Source organism: Elephantulus edwardii, unplaced genomic scaffold (assembly GCF_000299155.1).
Source record: "Elephantulus edwardii isolate Elephantulus edwardi_28Jun2011 unplaced genomic scaffold, EleEdw1.0 scaffold00153, whole genome shotgun sequence".
In the NCBI taxonomy this organism is placed as follows: domain Eukaryota; kingdom Metazoa; phylum Chordata; class Mammalia; order Macroscelidea; family Macroscelididae; genus Elephantulus; species Elephantulus edwardii.
In genome coordinates this window covers 424,017-446,162 of record NW_006399903.1, presented here as the reverse complement: position 1 = coordinate 446,162, position 22,146 = coordinate 424,017, and the positions used below count along the sequence as shown (strand labels likewise).

Sequence of the window (22,146 nt, the reverse complement as noted above, 5' to 3'; positions counted from 1 at the left end):
GAGTTTCCAGAGACATGTTGTTTAGGAAGTCAACTTTCTGATATTCTTTATGTTCAGTCAATATCCATCTGAAATCAACAATAATACTTCTCGTGCCATAGTCCCTCCTGAGTCCTGCTTGAATTTATAGCAGTTCCCTATTGAAGGACAATTCCAGCCTTTTAAAAAATAACCTTTAACCAGAAAGATTTTATTTACTTGTATGTGATAGTAATGATATAATTTAATAATGTCCATATTCTATTGATTCACCCTTCTTGAAATTGGGAACAGTGGCCAGGTAGCTAATGGTCTTCAGAATTTGAAAATGTGTTCTTAATGTTTGGCAAACAAATTTGAATATCTATGAATATTCTTTGTTAATAAATGTGTTCTATGTATTGTACATCAGGATAGATCCTGAATTTTCTTTTTTGTCAATGAATACACTACTTTTCCACTTCAATTTGTTGTTTTCAGTGTAATAGATCATATTATAGTCTGAATCAGAACTGACAATGCCAGTCTATTTAAGGGATATTTAAAAAAAAAAACATGTTTCTCTCTGAATGTGCTCACCAATCAATGCCAAGAAATTAGCAAGATAGCTTCCTGACTAGTATATTGGAAAAGATCTGTATTTGTAATCATTCAAAAAAATTACACGAAAGTTGAAATTTTAAAACAATCTAATTAATATTATATACAAGATAAATATTACTGAAGATTACTCAAAAACAATTGAAGCATTAAATCCACAGGTAACTTCCAAGAATTCAAACTGGATTACAAATGCCATGGAGTTCCTTTTGCGGGTCGTGGCGAGCGCCAAGAGATGGCTATGAAGGCTTCGGGAACACTTTCTGAGTACAAGGTGGTGGGGCGCTGCCTGCCCACCCCCAGGTGTCACACTCCACCACTTTACCGCATGAGCATCTTCGCCCCCAACCATGTAGTTGCCAAGTCCCGCTTCTGGTACTTTGTGTCACAGCGGAAGAAGATGAAGAAGCCTTCTGGGGAAATAGTATACTGTGAACAGGTGTTCGAGAAGTCCCTCTTGTGTGTGAAGAACTTTGGCATCTGGCTGCGCTATGACTCCCTCAGTGGGACCTACGGCATGTACCGGGAATACCGGGACCTGACTACCGCAGGAGCTGTCACCCAGTGTTACTGCGACATGGGCGCTCGGCATCGTGCCAGGGCCCACTCTATCCAGATCATGAAGGTGGAGGAGATTGCAGCCAACAAGTGCCTCCGACCTGCAGTCAAGCAGTTCCATGACTCCAAGATCAAGTTCCCACGGCCCCATCGGGTCCTATGTCGCCAGCACAAGCCACGGTTCAGCACCAAGCGACCCAACACCTTCTTCTAGGCACAGCCCCTCTGCCTCATCCCAGTCTGCCCAATAAAATGACTTGGGGATTGAAAAAAAAATGCCATGGAATGGGGCATATATCATTGCTAACATCAGCTGAATTTTGAATGAAAGCAAAGAATGACAGAAAGATGTTTATTTGTGTTTTAGTGGCTATGAAAAGCATTGCTGTTATTGTAGTTAGGTGCTATAGAGCCAAGTATAACTGCAACCTTTCGAAGAGCATATATGAACTTTTCCCTAACCTGTGCTGTCGCTGGGCCAATTCATCTGATTGAGGGTCTTCCTCTCTTTCTCTAATAATCCACCTTTTCAAGCTTGATCTGTGGTGCAAACACAATAATGGAACATACTTTAAAACGTGTTACACGCTGGTTCCATAACTATTCAATCTGTAGGCTGAGTAAATTATTCAAGAAGCTGGATCCTAGGAAGAAGAATGGAGTATTAGGATCCAAGAAGACTCACCAACAACTCCAGTTATGCACATGACACAACCGTGCTTGCTGAAAATGAGAACATGAAGCATTTGCTGCAGAAGATCATAGACTCCAGACTTCAATATGGATTATATCACAATGTCAAGAAAACAAACAAAGAAAAATATACCATTGGTCTAATGAGAAATATTATGATAAAAGGAGAAAAGACTGGAACTGTCAACAATTTCATCTTATTTGGATCCGAGATATATTGCACTGGGAAAGTCTGCAGTCAGGGACTACTCTAAATTATTGAGGAACAATGATAACAGTTTGAAGACAAAGATAGGCCTGATTCAGGCTATGGTCTTTTAAATCTTCTGTTATACATCTGAGGGCTGAAGGATAGTAGGAGAAAATTGACATCTTTGAGCTGTGGTGTTCAATAAGATTACTGAATAGTCCATGGACTGCCAAAAGGACAAACTGACATGATTTGGAGAAAGAACAGCCAGAGTGCTCCTTGCAAACAAAGGTGACAAAGCTTCATTTCACATACTTTGGGCATGTTTTTAGGAGGAGAAGCCTGAAAGGACATTAGACCATGTGAATAATAAATAAATGATGGAAAATTTTTGAAGAGTGATAATTCGATAACAATTTTTTATTGTCACATAGATCCTGTGCATAACCAAGAAGGAGCCATAGAAAAAAAGACTATATTGCCTGGTTTAAAAATTACTAAGACGTGTGTCTAAGTTATTACCTGCCATCATACTTATTCCATTTTTATATTGAATAAACAGTTTGAGAAGCTGGACTATATGAAGAACTATATGGCATATACACTGGTAGAAGACTCACCAACAAATTTTATTAAGTACATGGCATAACTGTGCTTGCAGAAAGTGAAGAATACTTGAAGCATTTACTGAAGAAGATCAAAACTATAGTCTTCAGTGGAAATTACATTTCATAGTATGAGGACCTTCTAAAATAACTGATACGCTCCTTATAATATGTTAGACTAATTCTTATCATCCTTATCTCTATGGAACAGTATGGCTCTACCTTTTCTAAGATAGATATAAATACAGATACAGATAAAGATATACATTTTGTTCTTGTGGTAGTGGTAGTCCATGTTATATTCAATACTCTTCTTCAGCAATATAATTAAAAGGTATTAATTCTTTAATTTTTTTGACACATGATTCAAATTTCACAAGTGTGTGAGGTGAGTCAAAATATCATGTCTTTTGTCAGGTGCACCTTAGCCATCAAAGTGATAACCTTGCTCTTTAGAACTTCAAAGAAGTTGTTGGCAGTACATTTGTTCAACACAAATGACTCGAACAATACTTTGACAGAGAACTACCGGAAATATAGGCTGGGTTTAGAAGAGGTCATGGCACAAGAAACATTATTTCCAATGTCAGATGAACCTTGACTGAAAGCAGAGATTAGCAGAAGAATGTCTATCTGTGTTTCATTGACTATGCAATGGCATTTGACTGTATGGATCACAACAAATTGTGGTTAATCTTGAGGAAAATTAGAATCTCAGAACACTTGATTTTGTGATTATATGAAATCTATACTTGGACCAAGAAGCAGTCCCCAGAACAGAGCAAGGAATTATTGCATTGTTCAAAATCTTGAAAGGAGTGTGTCAGGGATGTATCCTGTCCCGAAGCCTTTTCAGTCTATAGGCAGAACAGATCATTTGGGAAGCGGGGCTTTATAAGGAGGAATGTAGCATCAAGACTAATTAACAACCTACAATATACAGATGACACAACCTTGCTTGCTGAAACTGACGAAGACCTGCTGCTAAATGTCAAGGACTGTAGTCTTCAAGATGGGTTGAAGCTCAGTATCAGGAAGACAAAGATTCTCACCACTGGGCCAACTGGAAGCACCATAATATATAAAGTAGAAATTGAGGTTATTAGCAATTACAGCTTGCTGGTATCCACAATCAACACTCTTAAGACAAGCAGTTAGGAAGTTAAAAAAAACTAATTGCATTGGGAAAATCCACTGTAATGAGCTCTAGAGAGTACTGAAGAGCAAATGATGTCAGTCTAGATACAAAGGTGTACCTAATCCAGGCCATGATTTTCTCAGTTACTTGTTATGCTTCAGAGAGCTGGACAATGACTAAGGATGACAAAAGATGAATGGATGCCTTCGAGTTGTGGTGCTGGACAAGAGTCTTGAGCATATCATGGACTGCCAAGAAAAGAAATAGATCTGTCTTGCAGTGGGTGAAACCAAGTCTTTCCTTGGAGGCTAGGATTTTGAAGCTCTTCCTCACTTACACTGGGCATGTGGCCAGGAGACATTGGTCCTTGGAGAAGGGCATCATGCTCAGAAGGGTGAAGGGACAGTGCAGGCCAGGAAGATTCCACATGAGATGGATTGATACAATAACTAGAGCAATGGGAGTAGGTGTGTTAGAATCAGTGATTTGGCTTAGGACAGGGCAGGCTTCAGAGCTGTCATACATTGGGGCACTATGAGTCACAGGAGACTTGAAAGCACATGACACCAACAACACCACCACAACATGTATTCAGGGAAGTCTGGTGACTTCGTGTTGTTACTGTATACTATTGATTTGGAACTGAACCAAAGCTGACACTCTGGTGGGTTTTCAGAGGCAGAACATTTCATGGGAGGATATTGCCCATCCTTCTCCACACAGAGCAGGCTGGTGGATTTGAATCTTAAGTCTTTAGGAAAGTAGTACAGATTATTACCACTAGGCTTTGAGCACTCCCTGAATACATTTTTGTTGGTGTTCTTATGTACTGTTTAATTACCTGTGACTCATAGCAAACCTATACACAATAGCTCTGAAATTTGACCAATTCTGTGCCAATCTCACTGTTTCCACCACATCTACTCCCATTTCTCCAGTTAATCTTTTTATCCATCTCCTCCAGGGTCTTCCTAGGTTAGCTGTCCCTCCATTGTTCCAAGTATGATGTCCTTCTCAAAACAATGGTCCCTCCTGGCAACATGCCCAAAATGTGTCAGCTGGAGCTTCGAAATCCTTGCTTCCAAGAAGCAACTTGGTTTCACCCTCTCCAGGACAGACCAGTTTGTTCTCTCGGCATTCCATGATATATTCAACACACTTTTCTAGATGAAAAATTAATGCCTTTAAGTTGTAATTAGTTTTGGAGTGGGGGTCCATGTGGCACATAATAATTCAGGAAAATGAAAAGTTATTACTTTTTGACCTTGCAGGCTATGTGAAAATTCAAGCATAGTAGTTAAACACTTCAAACTCATACTTAAGGTAACTGATTTTGTCCAGTCTTTTCATTTCACAATTCTCCAGAATTTATATGTATTAAGTTTAAAAGATGGAAAGTTTAGTACATGGTTTTCTTCTATATACATTTTCAAACAAAATATATGTCAGTTAATTTCTCTTGCACAAATCTACTGAAAAATATTTTATATGATTTCTTATAAGATACTTGCTGAATGTATTTCATAGAGATGATTTTATAACAGTCTTGCAAGGCAGACACTATAATAATTAGATTGTAAAACATAAGAAATACAGCAGGGTAGAAATTTAAGTTATTATAGCATGGTTCTGTCAGAGATAGAGAATATAGTAGTCTATATCTTGATGAGATTGAGATTGAGAGTGTTCACAGCTTCAGTTTGCTCAGCTCCACAGTCAACACTCTTGGCACCAGCAGTCAGGAAATCAAAAAGCGTATCGCGATGGGAAAGTCTGCTGTTAGGGACCTCTCTAAAGTACTCAGGAGCAACAGTGTCTCTCTGGAGACTAAGGTGCACCTGATACAGGCCATGGTATTTGCAATCGCTTGTTATGCATCAGAGAGTTGGACAATGACTAGGGAGGACAGAAAGAGAGTTGATGCTTTTGAGCTGTGGTGCTGGAGAAGAGTACTGAATGTACCATGGACTGTCAGGAAAACAAACAGATTCATCTTGGAGAGGATTAAACCAAGCTACTCCTTGGAGGCAAGGATTCTGGGGCTTCGTCTGACATACTTTGGACATGTTGCCATGAGGGACGGGTCCCTAGAGAGGGATATCATGCTTGGGAGGGTGGAGGGACAGCGCAGGAGGGGAAGACCCTCTATGAGATGGATTGATTTGGTTGGTGACTGGGGTAACCGGGATGGGTGTGTCAGATGCGGTGCAGTTGGCACAGGATAGAGCAGGGTTTAGGGCTGTTGTGCATAGGGTCGCTATGAGTCACAAACGACTCGACGGCACATAACAACAACAACAACATATCTTGATGGCCTTGGGGAAGCTTGTAGCTAGTGCATATATTCTTATTGCTAAAAAATCAGGAGTACTAACTGCATCAGCAGCTATAGATGAAGAGTCTTCTGGAAATTATAAAGAAATCTCTAAATTTTCCTATAATTCCTCTGGGTATCATACTTCAAGCACTAAAACATATTTTCATATCAACATCTAAGTAAAAGCAGTTATCTTTGATAAAATATCATGTAAGTCAAGTTATTCTCTTTGTGTTATGTTCCGTGGAGCTGACAGCTGTTTGTAGCAACACTAAAAATGATGAAATGAACTCTGCCCTATACTTTTTGTCATCCTTACTATCGCCAACATTCTTGAATCCACTGATGCCGTCATTGGATCAGTCCATCTCCTTGATGGTCCTCTTCTGACCCTCCACCTTCCCAGGCATGATTCCTTCTCCACTGACTGATATCTCCTAACAATATGCCCAAGATATATGAGATAAAATTTTACCACCCTTGTCTCCAAGAAGTTTCCGTAGTTTCACCTTCTCCAAGACACGCTTGTTTGTTCTTCTGGCAGTTCCTGGCATAGTCTCTATTCTTCAAATTCACATCTCAAAGGTATATTGATTTGTTTTCTGTCATCCTTACTCATAGTCCATATTTCAGATTCATAGTCACATCATTGCTCTTTACTACTATAAAGAGATCACTGACATCAGATTTTCCCAGTAAGACTTGTCATTCAATTTTTTAAAATAATTTTTTTTTTTAATTTTTGTGTGAGTGTACCATCAAATCTGATCTGACTGGTACAGGAGGAGATTGTCCCTCCTTTTCCCGGCAGAGCATCTGGTGGATTTGAACCGTGTACCTCTGGGATTGTAGTTGCAGCTCCTTGCCACTAGGCCACCAAAGCTCCCCTTTAAAATAAAATTTTAATTGTGATTTTAATGAACGTTTACAGAGAAGTTAGATTTTCATTCATCCATTGTTGCACATTTTAATCCATTTCTCTCCCTCCCCCCCTTAACTTTATTTTTAATATTTATTAGTTGTTGTGCAATTGTCTATCTCCTCCAGTCCTCTTGTGATGATGTGCCTCTTACTGACTGCTTGTATCATAGGTATTGATTGTGGAGCCAAGTAAAACGAAATTGTTAACAACTTCAACATTTTCTCCATTTATCATAATATTGTCTATTGATCCAGTTGTGAGGATTTTTATTTTCTTGATGTATATAAGAGGATGTAGCCATTGACCTTCTGCCACAAAAGTTTCAAGTTCGTCTTGCTTTCAACAAGCAAGATTGTGTCATCTACATAATCCAGCTTGTTGATGAGTCTTCTATCAATCGTTATTTGGCATTCTTCTTCATAAAGTCCACTTTCTTGAATGAATGTTCAGCATATTAGTTGAATAGGTATGGAAAAGAGTTACAGGCCCGATGCACACCTTTCCTTTCTTGATTTGAAACCATGTAGTGTTCCCTTGCTCTGACCAGACACTAATCTCTTGGTTTAGGTATAAGTTTCACATGAGCACATTAGGTGTCCTGGAATTTTCATTTTCCTTGAAGCTCTTCATAATTTGTCGTAATCCACACAATTGACCCAACATCACCTCACGTAGGGAGCGTGCTGCTAGCCGAATCTCTCTCTGGACCTTTTGAATTTGCAGCATTTCAGAGGGACCCTTGCACCCAAAATTATTTTAGACAGTATAATAAATCATAAACTTATGCCAACATTTCTTAATTGTTTATGTTAGTAAAATATTTATGTGGACTCATTATTACACTATGTCATATTTCAATTTTTTATGTTTCATTCTTTCTGATGGTACTGAAATGAAGGCATGGGCCAAGAGGATATTTAATTGCTGATCGATTTGAAATACATATTTTCTAAATTTCATGGATGGATTTATTCTTAATATCATTCTACACTTTACATCATGTTCTATTTCAAAGACTTTTAGTATAAAATTTTTTCATGAAAAATAGTTTTTAGGCTGCTATTTGTTGTTTGTTTTTTTTTCTAAGAGAGACCTGTATTTGTTTTAATTTCATATTACTCTGAATCTATACTCTTGATATTTGTGTATATTAAATCCATTTAGTAGGAAGTATGAAGTTCATCCCTTCCTCTGCTCTCAAAATTGCAGTAAGGTTTGTACAAAATGTTATCTATAAAACTATGGCATTGGGTAAAAACAATAAAAGCTGCAAACGTACAATGTATTTTTATAATGCTTTAACAATATCAGAATATTCAAAAATTCATCTAAATTTATTTTATTGTGAAATGGAAGACTACTGTTGAAAAGTATTTAACAAAATATTTAATACTTTTCATGATGAAGTTTAAAGATAATAACCTTTCATATGGATTACAATATGACACAAGAAAATAAACTTTCATATCTAGACTAGTAAACAGCATAGGAAAAGGAAAAAAGATTGATGTTTATAAGCATTTCTTGTTATGTGAATCTGCAATCAATGTCCATTGAAATAGCAGTATAAAAAAATCAAATGATGTTTTGCAAATATACTGCAAAGGACTCTGGTAATGAGGTGATTGACTTCTGTATAATCAATGATTTATTATTTGCAAATACTTCCTTTGAAAACACAAACTGTGTTTGTACATATGGACCTTGCAGATTCCAAAGGAATCAGATTGACAGTGTCTGTGGGGAAATGTTAGAGAAGTACAATGTCAGCAGTCAAATCCAGGTCAGGTGCTGCTTGTGGCACAAACCAGAAACTTCTTATATGAAAGCTCTTATTGGAACTGAAGAAAATAAAAACAAATCCAAAAGAACCAATATATGACTTTCAATCTATCCCTCCAAAACTTAAAATTATTTCAAGAAGATGGTTGAGGTAGTTGTTGTTAAGTGACGTCGACACTCTTGTAAGTCATAGTGACCCTGTGTACTCAGCTCTGAACTCTGTTCTATTCTGAGTCAACCTCATCATCTTTGAAACACCTAACGCCATTACCCCTCTCAGTAAATCAATCCATCTCATCCAGAGTCTTCCTCTCTTGCACTGTCTCTCCACTTTTCTAAGCATAGTGTCCCTCTCTAAGGACTCGTCATTCCTTGCAACATGCCCAAGCATGTCAAATGAAGCTTCAGAGTTCTGGCCTTCAAGGAGCAGCCTGGTTTCACCCTCTCCAGGAAAAATCTGTTTGTTATTCTAGAAGTTCATGGCATAATCAACATTCTTCTCCAGCATCACAGTTGAAAAACATCATTTCTTCTACCATTCTTAGTCATTGTCCAGCTTTCTGATGCATAGCAAGTAATTGCAAAGACCAAGGCTTTGATTAGGTTTACCTTAGTCTCAGACTGACATTATTCCTTTCAGTATTCAGGCTATAGCAGGTTTTCCTAATGCAATTCATCTTTTGATTTCTTGGCTGCTGGTACAAAGAGTATTGATTGTAGAGCCAAGCAAACTGAAGTTGTTAACAATCTATAGTTCTTCACAATCTATCTTGATACTGCCAATTGGCCCAGTGATGAGAATCTTTGCTTTCTTGATGTTGAGCTACAATCCATAGTGAAGACTACAGTCCTTGACATTTTGCAGCAAATGTCTCAGGTCTTTCTCAGTTTTGGGGAGCAAGGTTATGTTACCTGCATAGCATAGATTTTTCATGAGTCTCCAATCCTGATGCCATATTCCTCCTCATATAGCCCAGCCTTCCAGATGATCTGTTCCACATAGAGATTGAAAAAGTAGAGATAGAATGTAGCCCTGGCATACACTTTTCCTGATTTTGAACCATGCAGTGTTTCCTTATTCTATTCTGAGGACTGCTTCCTAGTCCAAGTATAGATTTCACATAAGCACAATCAATTGGTTTGAGAGTCCCAGTTTTCTCAGCATTAGCCATAGTTTGTTATGATCTACACAGTCAATTATTTTTACATAGTCAATGCAACACAGATAAATATTCTTCTGGTACTCTGTTTTCAGCTAAGATCCATCTCACATTGGCTAGAATATCCTTTATGTCACGGCTTCTTCTAAACCCAGCCTGCACATCTGGCAGTTCTCTGTCAGTGTGCTGTTCTAGTCAGTTTTAGATAATTTTTAGCAGGATCTTTCTTGAATGATGAGCTGTAAGAAAACAAAGAATATTGTCCAGGAAGAAAACAAAAGACTATTGCAAAGACAGGAGAGAAATAAAAGATTATAGTATATGACAGAAGAGAATAAAAAGTGTGCTAAAACATAGAGAAGTTAAACTAAAAGGGGGAAATGGTAAAATAAAAGAGTTGAACAGAATATTTCAAAGGGTGACACAAAAAGACAAAACTGGAGTTATAAAATAAAAAGAAAACAATTTGACATTTTTCAAGCTGAAATAACTGGAAAACAACTTCAAGTCTCAAGTTGGAATATTGAATGAAGGATGTTTCAGGGGCAAATCTTGAGTGATTTTCAACTTATTCAAAAGAAGAAAAAGGAAATAAGCAGAGTTACTGTTTCCAAAACAACTGACTGTCAGAACTATTTCAGGATGTAGTGTATGATGAAGAAGAAAGAAGTTCAAGCTGAAATTCTTGACCAAAAGCACTGGGTGGGAAAAAAGCCCCAGGAATTGATAGGATACCAAATGACATGTTTCAACTATCAGATGCAACACTCCATATACTCACCAGTTTATGCCAAGAAATTAGGAAGTTTACCTTCCAAACTGACTGGAGGAGATCCATATCTCTTCCATTTTCAAATGGGTACTCCAAAATGTGGAAATTAAAAAGAAATCATTAGTACCACATGCACGTAAAATCTTACTGAGTATCATCTAAAAATAGTTAGAACAGAACATTGATGGAAAACTTACAGAAATTCAACATTTTTTAGAAGAGACTGACACCAGAGATTTCACTGATGTTCTTAGATGACTCTTGATTGAAAACAGAGTATTAGGAGAATATTCATTTGTGTTTATTGACATGGAAATATTGTCCTATGGACCATAATAAATTGTGGCTAACTTGAGATGAATGTGAACCCAGAATACTTAATTGTGCTCAAAGAAACTGCTGTCTGAACATAACAAAGGAACACTGACTGCATGGTTTAACATCAAGAAAGGTTTAAGGCAAGGCTGTATCCTTTCTCCATACCTATTCAACTTGTAAGCTTAGCAAATCAGTTCAGAGACGGGATTTATGAAGAACAACAGAGTTTCAGGATCTAAAAAGAAACAACAAAAAAACACCACAACAACTCATCAACAACCTACATTCACAGATACCACAACCTTGCTTGCTGAACGCGAAGTTATTTGGAACACTTGTTTAATAAGACCAAAGAACACAACCTTCAATATATATTGCATCTCAGCATTATTAAGACAAATACCCTCACCTTCATATTAAGAGGTAATAGGATAGATGGAGAGAAGATTAAAATTGCTAATTATGTCAGCTTTGCATCTACAATCAACTTCTTTGGTTCTAGCAGTAGAGAAATAAAAAGTCATATGTTATTGGGTGAATCTTAATGTCAAGTACTTGTCTAAGGTATTAACGTATCTGATTCCATCTATAATCATTTTGATTGCTTGTTACACTTCTGGAAAATTGAACACTTACTAAGAATGGGAGAAGTTGCTGAGCAAGAGTACTAAATATTCCAATGACTGTTAAGCAAAGAAACAAATATAAATTGGAGACAGTCACAGCCAAGGTGTTCTTTGGAGACAAGGATAATAAAGCTTCACCTCAAATATGTAGAACATGTCATTATGAAAGGATGATCCTTGGAGAAATACACCATACTTGGAGAGGTGGAAAGTCATACAAAGGGAGGAATATGTGCTCGCTTCGGCAGCACATATACTAAAATTGGAACGATACAGAGAAGATTAGCATGGCCCCTGCGCAAGGTTGACACGCAAATTAAAAAAAAAAAAAAAGAGAGGAATATTCTCAATGAGGTAGATTAATGTAACTATGAGAGATCATCATTATATCAGAGATTTTGAAGATGTCACAGCATAGGACAATATTCATATCCATTGCTCATGAGTACACTTCGAATCCTGTAGATTTGATGGTCTCTAACAACAACAACAACATGGACTACCTAAACATTGATTCAAGATCGCCAACTAGACAGACCACTGTTCAAACATCTGCACCAAAGACTCCAGGAAACAGAAGATACAGATGAGAATTCTTCATCACACAGTATCAAAAGATAAGTCAAAGAAACATTTCAAACATTTACAGAAGGAAGAAAATGAATTAAAATATTGAATAAAGAGAGCAACAAGAACTCAGGCTCAGTAACAGCTCTGGGCAACCATCTTGAACATCTATCCCCACAGTGTGATAATCGAGGATAGTGATGGCAGCAGTTGCTGTTGTTGTTCTTGTTATGTGCCGTCGAGACGTTTGCGACTCATAGCGACCCTATGTACAACAGCCCTAAACCGTGCTCTACTCTGTGCCAATCTCATTGCCTCTGACACACCCTTCCTGATTACCCCAGTCGCTGAATCAATCCACCTCATAGAGGGTCTTCCCCTCCTGCGCTTCCCTCTACTCTACCCAGCATGATGTCCCTCTCTAAAGACCTATCTCTCCTTACAACATGTCCAAAGTATGTCGGACGAAGCCCCAGAATCCTTGCCTCCAAGGAGCAGCCTGGTTTAGCCCTCTCTATGATGAATCTGTTTGTTTTCTTGGCAGTCCATGGTACATTCAATACTCTTCTCTAGCACCACAGCTCACAGGCGGAAATTCTCCTTCTATCCACCCTAGTCATTGTCTAACTCTCTGATGTATAACAAGTGATTGCAAAAACCATGGCCTGTATCAGGCGCACCTTAGTCTCCAGAAAGACACCGTTGCTCTTGAGTACTTTAGAGAGGTCCCTAACCGCAGACTTTCCCATCACAATACATTTTTTTATTTCCTGGCTACTGGTGCCAAGAGTGTTGACCGTGGAGCCGAGCAAACTGAAGCTGTGAACAATCTCAATCTCTTCGCCATCCATCCTGATGCTACTGAGCAGTAGCTCCATCGATACAGCTAAAAAGATTTTAGCTCCCTTCTTGGCCTCCTGTGACTCACCAGCTCTGTCTCACACCAAGCCCATGCTGTCATCTTGTATCTGGAGCCAAGGGCTTTCAGACTGTTCCTCCTTGTGACTGCTGACTGTACCTCTTCTGACCTGCAATCGGTCCCTGAATTAGTGGAGATAATTCCTCTGACTATGGCCCTTCCCTCTTACAGATCACTCATCCAACAAACTCCACACCCATATATGGTCACAGTTGGACATGTCAAATCTACAGTGAGTTTCTCTTTAGACTAACCAACTCTGACTTGATGTCTTGCCTGCACCCATCTCCTGGAATTACAAAGACACCATGTCTAGCCAGGCAGACTAGTCTAGAATACTCTGAGGTCAGCAGAAAATCTGCCCCAGGCAGAGTGCTCTCCTGACATACCCTTCTAGACCAGAGCAGGTTCTACCCATGGCCTGGATCACAGCTTGAGTCCTTTGTCATCACTCAGATGAGCAGAAACTCTGCCGTGATTAAGCACATCAACTCCAGTCTTCTACTGGGCTAACTGTTACAGGCTGTCAATTTGCTTTTACTTCCCACAGTATACCGTTGGAATATTTTTTGTTTGTTTTTTATTTTGTAAGTTTGGTGGATTTATATTTTGCTCTTAAGGTTATGGCATGTGTATGCCACTTTGTTGTGTGTAGAGGGACTGTTTCTGGAATACCGCTTGTTTTCTGGTTTATGTCTATGTATCTTTGCTAAATTGCAGTTTTCTCATAGGGTTACCACACTTCTCTCTCCGTTTTCTGCACTGGATGTTTTACTTGCTGCTGCAATGCTGGGAACTATGCCACCTAAATGATGACACGTTTCACTCAGTGGAGCCGCCATATGATGACCAACTAAAAATCAGGGTTATCTATTCCCTTCTGATGTAAAAAGTCTTCAAACACCAATGAAAAAGAGAACCATTGTTACATACAGTACCTTAAGTAAAGCACCTAGGTAAGAAGACAGTAAAACAAATGAGGAGAAATAACTTCAAGATACATAAATATTTGGAACATTTAATAGAAGAAGTAAGAATCTTGGGAAAGTGGAAGTTGTAAAAAAAAAAAAAAGGAAAGAAATGGAATGCATGAAGATTGACATCCTAGGCATTTGTGAGCTAAGATGGACTGTGCTGGTCAGTTTGTACTACACAACTCTTTGCTTTATTATGTCAGAAATGACTGGTTGAGGAGGAATGTTGTTATATTTATAACAAAAAAAATACTTTAGGATCTATCCTTGAGTACAATACAGTAGAGGATAGAATAGTGACTATGTATATACACGAAAGTCTTATTAATGGAACAGTTATTCAAATACATTTGCCAGCCACAAAAGTCAAAGATGATTAAATTGATGATTTCTACTAATTTTTCAGTCTGAAATTTATGTAACATTTAATCAAGAGACTGGAGAGTTCAGAACTTGAAAAGCTGGACTATATATAGAAGAATGTGGAATTAGGATTAGATGAAGACTCTTCAACTGCCTGGATTGTACAAAGGATACTATCTGCTTTCAGAAAGCAAAGAGGACTTGAAGCACTTACTGCAGAAGATCGAAGGGTACAACCTTCAATATGGATAACGTCTCAAGATGAAAGTGAAAATCCTCACCACTGGACCAATAGGTAACATCATGATAAATATAAAAAAATTGAAGTTGTCAATAATTTCATTTCACTTGGGACCGTAATGAACACCTAAACTCTATGAACTTTGATAAATGTTGATAGTTGTTAGGAACTTCAGGCCTTTTGACCACAGGAGAGCTATGAGTCGTGCTCAACTTGAAGGAAATCAACAACAACAGTATGATAAGCCTAGTTAAAAATTAAAAAGACATATTTCACTGGGAAAAGCTCTTGTCAAGGACATTCTCAAAATGCAACAATGTCAATTTAAAAACCAAGGGGTACCTGATATGAGCTGTGGTATTTTCAGTTGGTTTCCATACATCAGAAAGTTTAACAATATATAAGGAAGATTGGAGGAGAATTGATGCCTCTGAATTGTGCTGTTAGAGGAAAGCATTGAATATTCCACGGATAGCCCAAAGAACAAATAAGTTTTTCCTGGAAGGTATGTAAACAATGCTCCTCATTAACGAGCATAGTGAAACTTCAGCTCACATACTTTGAGCATGTTGTGAGGAGGGGGTCAATCTTTGCTAAAAACACCATGTTGGGAAAGGCAGAGGTTCAGAGAAAGAGAGGAAGAACTGGAACAAATGGCATCGACGCAAAGATGTTAACAATGGACTTGGCCATATCAGAGATCATTAGGATGGTGCAAGAGAGGACAAGATTCAGATCTGTTGTTCGTAGGGTCAGTAAGAGTTTCAGTTGATGTGGTAGCACTTAACAACACCAAAAGCATGGACTGTCAGAATAATGAACAAACCTATCTTAAATGAAGTGCAACTACAATGTTCCTAATGCCAGAAAAGCCATGTGGTTTGGTTTTGTTTTGTTTTTCCAATACTTTGTACATATTATCAGGACAAACCATTTTATGGAGAAGAACACTACACATTATGAATCTGAAGGCTCTAATTATAAAGGATACTCTGAAGGAGGTGAATTTACAGTGACTTGAACATAGAGTTAAGTACAGACATTGCAGTTGTTTAGAGCATTGTTCAGAAATTGAGACACTTTTATTTCAGTGTTCATAGATTTGCCCTCGAGCCTGGTTTTAATTGTGTTTGAAATGAACATTCTCCTATGTGGTACAGCACTTGTCTGTCATTTCATTGTACTGAGGTGACTTAAGATTGCTATGATATTGAATGATGTGCCAGTGGTGCATCAAATAACATAATGGTTACACATGGTGGACAATGTTTGGCAGAGTTCATAGGTTAAGAAAGACTTAAAAGCAGGAGTGGCATCCACTTTCTAAACATTCCTGTGGAAATTCTTTGAACTTAGAGAAATGATGATATTTATAGAACAGGGTTAAGGGCACTTGTTTATAGGGTCGCTTATCGATGGTTCTTAACAACTTTGGAGTTGGGTGAAGCGGCTGGACTCTGTAAGAAGGTGCTCTTGTTTTGGTTGAGAACTTGTGTGGATTGTTAGTGTTTTGTTTTGTCCAGTATGGGAGAAGTGTGGACAATCCCCTTAGTTGTGATTTAGTACCTCTGAAAAGCTACTGTAGGGTCAGCTTGGAGTTAGCTTTGAATTGACAGCAACAACTAACACGTAAACAGTCTCAGTTAGAAGGCTTAGCCTTTCAGAATTCCTAAAAGCTGGTCTATATGAAGAAGGATGTGGCATGAGGATTAGGAGAATACTCATCAACAACCTGAATTACGTAGGTGACAAATTAATGTAAAAGGGATTTGAAGAATTAACAATGTCAGATGATAGACTTCAATATGAATTATCTTTCAAGAATAAGAAAAGAGAAATCCTCAGAACTGGCTATTAATCAATATCATGGTAGAAAGAGAAAACACTCATGTTTTTAATGATATGATTTAACCTGGATCCAAAATCAACTCTGATGAAGAGCACTCAGACTCATGTTTTCTCTCTTTCTCTACACTTTTCTCTCTTTCTCACTTTAACTAGATTTCTCCCTAGGACAAATAAAAAATGAAAATGTTTATACCACTTAGTTCAATCTATATACAGAACAGACTACCTGGGAGGCTCTGCTCTATGAGGAGAAATGTGACATCAGGATTGGAGAAAGACTCATCAACAATCTGTGTTATGCAGAAGACACAACCCTGCTTCCTGAAACTGAGGAATACCTGAAACAGTTGCTGAAGAGGTCAAGGACTGCAGCTTTAATATGGATTGAAGCTCAATATCAAGAAAACAAAGATTCTCAGCACTGGGCCAATTGGCAGCTTTGCGATGGATAGTGAAGAGATTGAGATTTTAAAAAGATTTAGTTTGCTTGGCACCAGCAGCTAGGAAAATCAAAGACAAATTGCATTGGAAAAGTCAGCTGTCACAGAGCGATCCAGAGTACTGAAGAGCAATGTTGTCATTTAGATTATACTTTGCAATTGTTTGCTAGACATCAGAGAGTTGGACAATGACTATGGATGAAAGAAGGAGAATTGATGCCTTTCATCTTTGGTGCTGGAGAAGAGTATTGAATATACCATGGATTGCTAATAGAATGAGCAGATTTTCCCTGGAGAGGGTTAAACCAGGATGCTTCTTGGAAGCAAGGATTCTGAAGCTTCATGCAACATATTTGAACATGTTGTAAGGCATGACCAGTCCTTGGAGAGGGACATCATGCTTGGAATGGTGGAGGGACATGCAGGAGAGGAAGACCCTGGATAAGATGGATTGATTTAGTGACTGGGGTGATGAGGGTAGATGTGTCAGAGACAATAAGATTGGCACAGGATAGAACAGGGTTTAGAGTTGTACATAAGGTCACTATGAGTTGCAGGTGACTCAAAGGCACATAACAACAACAGTCAAATCTGGTGCTCTTTTAAGTATTAAAGAGCAAGAGTATTTAACATATAAGGAATGCTTGATCCAACCCATGGTATTTTCATTTGCGTCATATAAAGCTCTCTTCTGATTCTCTTTATATCCTGTTTTTGTAATAGCCTTTTGGTTTCTTTTCTTCATGGATGACACCATTGATAGCATTTGCTAATTCATCAGGCTATTAATTATTAGTGTTCAATTCATCAAATCTATTCAAGAAATAATTTATAAGTTCAGGTTGTTGTTGTTGTATGTGCCATGCACTTGCTTGTGACTTATAGCAACCCTATGTACAACAAGTCTATATCCTGCAATGTCCTGTGCCAAACTGATTGTCTCTGACACACATACTTCCATTATGCCAGTCACTGAATCAATCCATCTCATCAAGTGTCTCCCACTTCTGCCCTGTCCCTCCACCCTCCCCAGTATGAAGTTCTTCAAGGCCTGGTTCCTCCTTGCAACATGCCATAAGTACATAAGACAATGTTAGAATCCTTACCTCCAAAGAGTAGCCTGGTTTCACCTTCACTAGGACTGACATGTTTGTTCTCCTAGCAGTCCATGATATATTCAGCACTCTTCTCCAGGACCACAGTTCAAAGTCATCAATTCTTTTTCTATCATCCCTAGTCATTGTCCAGCTTTCTGATGCATAACAAGTAATTTCAAAGACAATTGCCTAGATCAGGTGCACTTTAGTCTCCAGACTGGTGTCATTGCTCTATAGTACTTTAGAGACCAGCAGACTTTCCCAATGCAATTTGTCTTTCAGTTTCTTGGCTGCTGGTACCAAGAGTGCTGACTGTGGAGCCAAGCAAACTGAAGCTGTTAACAATCTCAAGCTCTTCTCCATCTATCATGATGCTGCTAATCAGTCCAGTGGTGAGAATTTTTGTTTTCTTGATACTGAGCTTCAATCCATACTGAAGGCTGCAGTTCTTGACCTTCTGCAGTAAGTGGTTCAGGTTCAGCAAGCAGGTTTGTGTCATCTGCATAACACAGATTGTTGATGAGTCTTTCTCCAATCCTGATGCCACATTTCTCCTCATAGAGCCCAGCCTCCTGGATAATCTGTTCCACACATAGATTTAAAAAGGAAAGGATAGGAGGTAGGATAAAAAGGAATGGGATAGATTTTGAAATTTCCTCTCAAACAGCAACAGGGAATGTAAAGAAATTAAAAGGTGGATGTAGAAGTTGCTTTGGAAGGAGGGATACCATTGCTAATTTTGGATGGACTTTGGCTGGAAGTAGAGAATACCAGAAAGACATTTACTTGTGTTTCCTTGATTATGCAAAGTGATTTGACTTTTAGAATCACTAAAAATGATAGATGATGTGGAGAAGAACTGGAATTCAACAACACTTTGCTGTGATTTTGAGAACTTATGCACAGACCACAAAGCATTGATTCAAGCAAAACATGGTAAAACTTTACAGTTTAAAATCAGGAAAGATATGTGCCAGGGATATGAACTTTCTCCCTACTTAAAAAAGTTAAGGTTTATTCTGAGCAAATGATTCAAGATGATGAAGAAGAATGCAACTTACAGGATTGGACAAATGAACACTTGCTTTATGCAGGTGAGGCGACCTCTTTTGCAAAAAGTGAAGAGAACTTGAAGCACATACAGAAAAACATCAAAGACTACAGCTTTCAGCGTAGATTGCATCTTAACAGGAACAAACTGACATTGTACGGCAATGCTCATAGCAGTATTATTCACCATTTCAAGAACATGGAAACAGCCCAAATGCCCAACCACAAAGGAATTAATTTAGAAATTATGGTACATTCATACAATGGAATACTGTGCAGCACACAGGAGCAATGATTTTGTAAATTATTACCTAACTTGGGAGAGACTGGAGAGCATTATGCTGGGTGAACTAACTCAGTCCCACAAGGTTAAATATTGCACAAAACAATTATTGTATAATAAGTATAAGGATCCAAGAGGGGTGGGAGAAGTTGGAAGCAGAGGGATGAGGATGTGCAGGGGGAGGGAGAGTTTAATCATGGAGTTGTACAATTTGATGGGGGAGGAGATAAGGGAAATTGAAAGAATGTGTTCTTGAAAACAATGTGCTTGAATTTTGTAGATAAACTAGTAGAAAAATTAAAAAAAGAAAATAAGAATCTTCACTACTGGACCAATAACCATCACTTTCTCAAGTACTTTCCCAAGTACTTTGGCTTGTTATCAAGAGGGACTGTGTTATTGTTGTTGAGTGCCATCAAGTATGACTCATAGTGACCCTATGAATCAAAGACCTGAATACTGTTCTGTAACTATCATCCTTTCTCTGTATTCATAGAGTTTTCAGAGACATGTAGTTTAGTAAGTGGATACCACTTATCAATCTAGGAGCTCTACCAAACACTGGTTTAACTCTGGAAGAGGGACTAGTCCTTGGAAAAAAGGATATCATATATGGAAATGTAGAGTAACTTCCTCTGCAAGCACCTTAAACAAAGAATCCAAAACAGCAGAGATTGTGGCTAGAGTGCATGTTAAGGTAGGATTTTGTTCTGTTGTACAGAGTGTGTGCTATGTTGGTGTTTACTCCATAGCAACTAAGAAGCCTTTTTAAGACAGTAATTAGTATTAGTTGCCTTGAATATATTCCTAAAATCTTGCTTTGCTGTATTAACAAAAGCACTCAAATATAGATATAATGAATTTTCTAGGAAAGTAAAGTTTTTGATCAGCATCACCGGTAGCATTCTGGGTTTCTTTAGTGGATTAAGCAGGGGGGTTTGTAAAGAGAAATTCTAGTATCTCTTTCCACAAGAAAGCCACATGAAAACCATAAAATTTCTCAAGAGTATAAATCAGAGTAATAATAGAAAAATTCAGCAGAACATCAAACAACAAATGCTGGCAAGATTGCAGAGAAACTGGGACCCTTATTCACTGTTGGTGGAATTGTAAAATGGTGCAACCACTATGGAAACCAGTATGATGGTTTTCAAAAACTTGGAAATAAAATTACAATTTGACCCAACAATTCTACTACTGGGAACATACCCTAAAGAAACCAAACTACCATCCAGGCAGATATATGTGCACCCATGTTTATTGCTGCATTTTTCGCACTAGCAAAGAAATGGAAACAACTCAAGTGCTCTTCAACAAAAGAATGGATAGAGAAGTTGTGGTACATTCACACAATGGGATACTATGCAGCACGGAAAAACAAGGGTTTCATTAAATATTGCACAAAATAGGTGTCCCTGGAGGACATTATGCTGAGTGAAATTTCTCAATCACAGAACAAATACTGCATAATACCACTGTTATAAAACAGGACTTGCGTCAAGGTTGGGGAAAACGAAGAAACGAGGGGATAAATAATGTACATTGCATTGAAAAGATAAGAGAAAGAACTGCTTAAAAGGAATCTATAATTAGGTATTATTTGCGTGGCTAAAGTCCAGAAAAAGAGCTGAAAAGGAAAGTGGACAAGGGTGGGAGTGGAGAATTGTATAACAATGAAAGATTTTTTTTTCTTTTTAAAGAGAAAAACTAACTGATTGGAGTAGGCAGCAATGAAAATATGCAACAATGAATGAATGGAAATCCAAGTTCTCTATAAACTTTCATTAAAATATCAATTAAAAAATTAAAGAAGAAATTGAGATTTTATTCTGTTATAAATTATTCCAGCCTGACCAATTTTACATTATTAGAACTCAACCTAGCTACTTCTTGTTTCCATCGACTTAGTGCCAACTCATGGAGACTTTATGTACAACAGAACCAAATACTGTGCCATCTCCATGATATTTTTTTTGGTATGTTTGAGTCCACTGATCAATATCTTAAGTGATTGCATCTTCTTCAGAATTTCACTATTTTTATATTCTTTTCCCTTTTTAATTAATTTTAATGAAAGTTTACAGAGATTTTAAATTGCCATTAATGCATTATTGTACTTTTCTCCCTGCCCACCCTCCCCTGGCCCCGCCAGTTTGCTCTTCTTTTTTGAAAAGTAAAATTCTTATATTGTTACACAATCCCTCCCCCCAAGTCCATTCAACTATGCAGCCTTTGTTTTGAAAAGTAAAAGAAAAATTATTTCATTATTATACAATTCCTCCCCAGAAGTACACTCCAATTTGCAGCCTTTGTTCTGGACTCCTGTGATGATAGTAATGTTGTTGGGGTTGTTATGTGCCGTTGAGTCGTTTGCGACTCATAGCGATCCTATGTACAACAGCCCTAAACCGTGCTCTATCCTGTGCCAATCTCATTGCCTCTGACACACCCATCCCGATTAGCCAGTCACTGAATCAATCCACCTCATAGAGGGTCTTTCCCTCCTGTGCTGTCCCTCTACTCTACCCAGCATGATATCCCTCTCTAAAGACCTGTCTCTCTTTACAACATGTCCAAAGTATGTCAGACGAAGCCGCAGAATCCTTGCCTTCAAGGAGCAGCCTGGTTTAACCCTCTCTAGGATGAATCTGTTTGTTTTCTTGGCAGTCCATGGTACATTCAATACTCTTCTCCAGCACCACAG

General features: G+C 38.1%; 1 protein-coding gene across 1 annotated transcript; it reads left to right on the top strand.

Annotated features, from left to right (window-relative positions):
- The first annotated feature begins 820 nt into the window (after positions 1-820).
- Positions 821-1,351, top strand: LOC102864777 (60S ribosomal protein L18a-like). The gene is made up of 2 exons (XM_006895004.1): positions 821-1,240; positions 1,307-1,351. The coding sequence occupies exons 1-2, from the start codon at positions 821-823 to the stop codon at positions 1,349-1,351; spliced, it is 465 nt and encodes a 154-aa protein (XP_006895066.1).
- Positions 1,352-22,146: the final 20,795 nt, after the last annotated feature.

Coding starts and splice junctions, on each gene's coding strand:
- LOC102864777 (XM_006895004.1), top strand. CDS start 821: ATGAAGGCTTCGGGAACACTTTCTGAGTACAAGGTGGTGGGGCGCTGC. Junction 1,241..1,306: donor CCAACAAGTGCCTCCGACCT/GCAGTCAAGCAG, acceptor CTATGTCGCCAG/CACAAGCCACGGTTCAGCAC.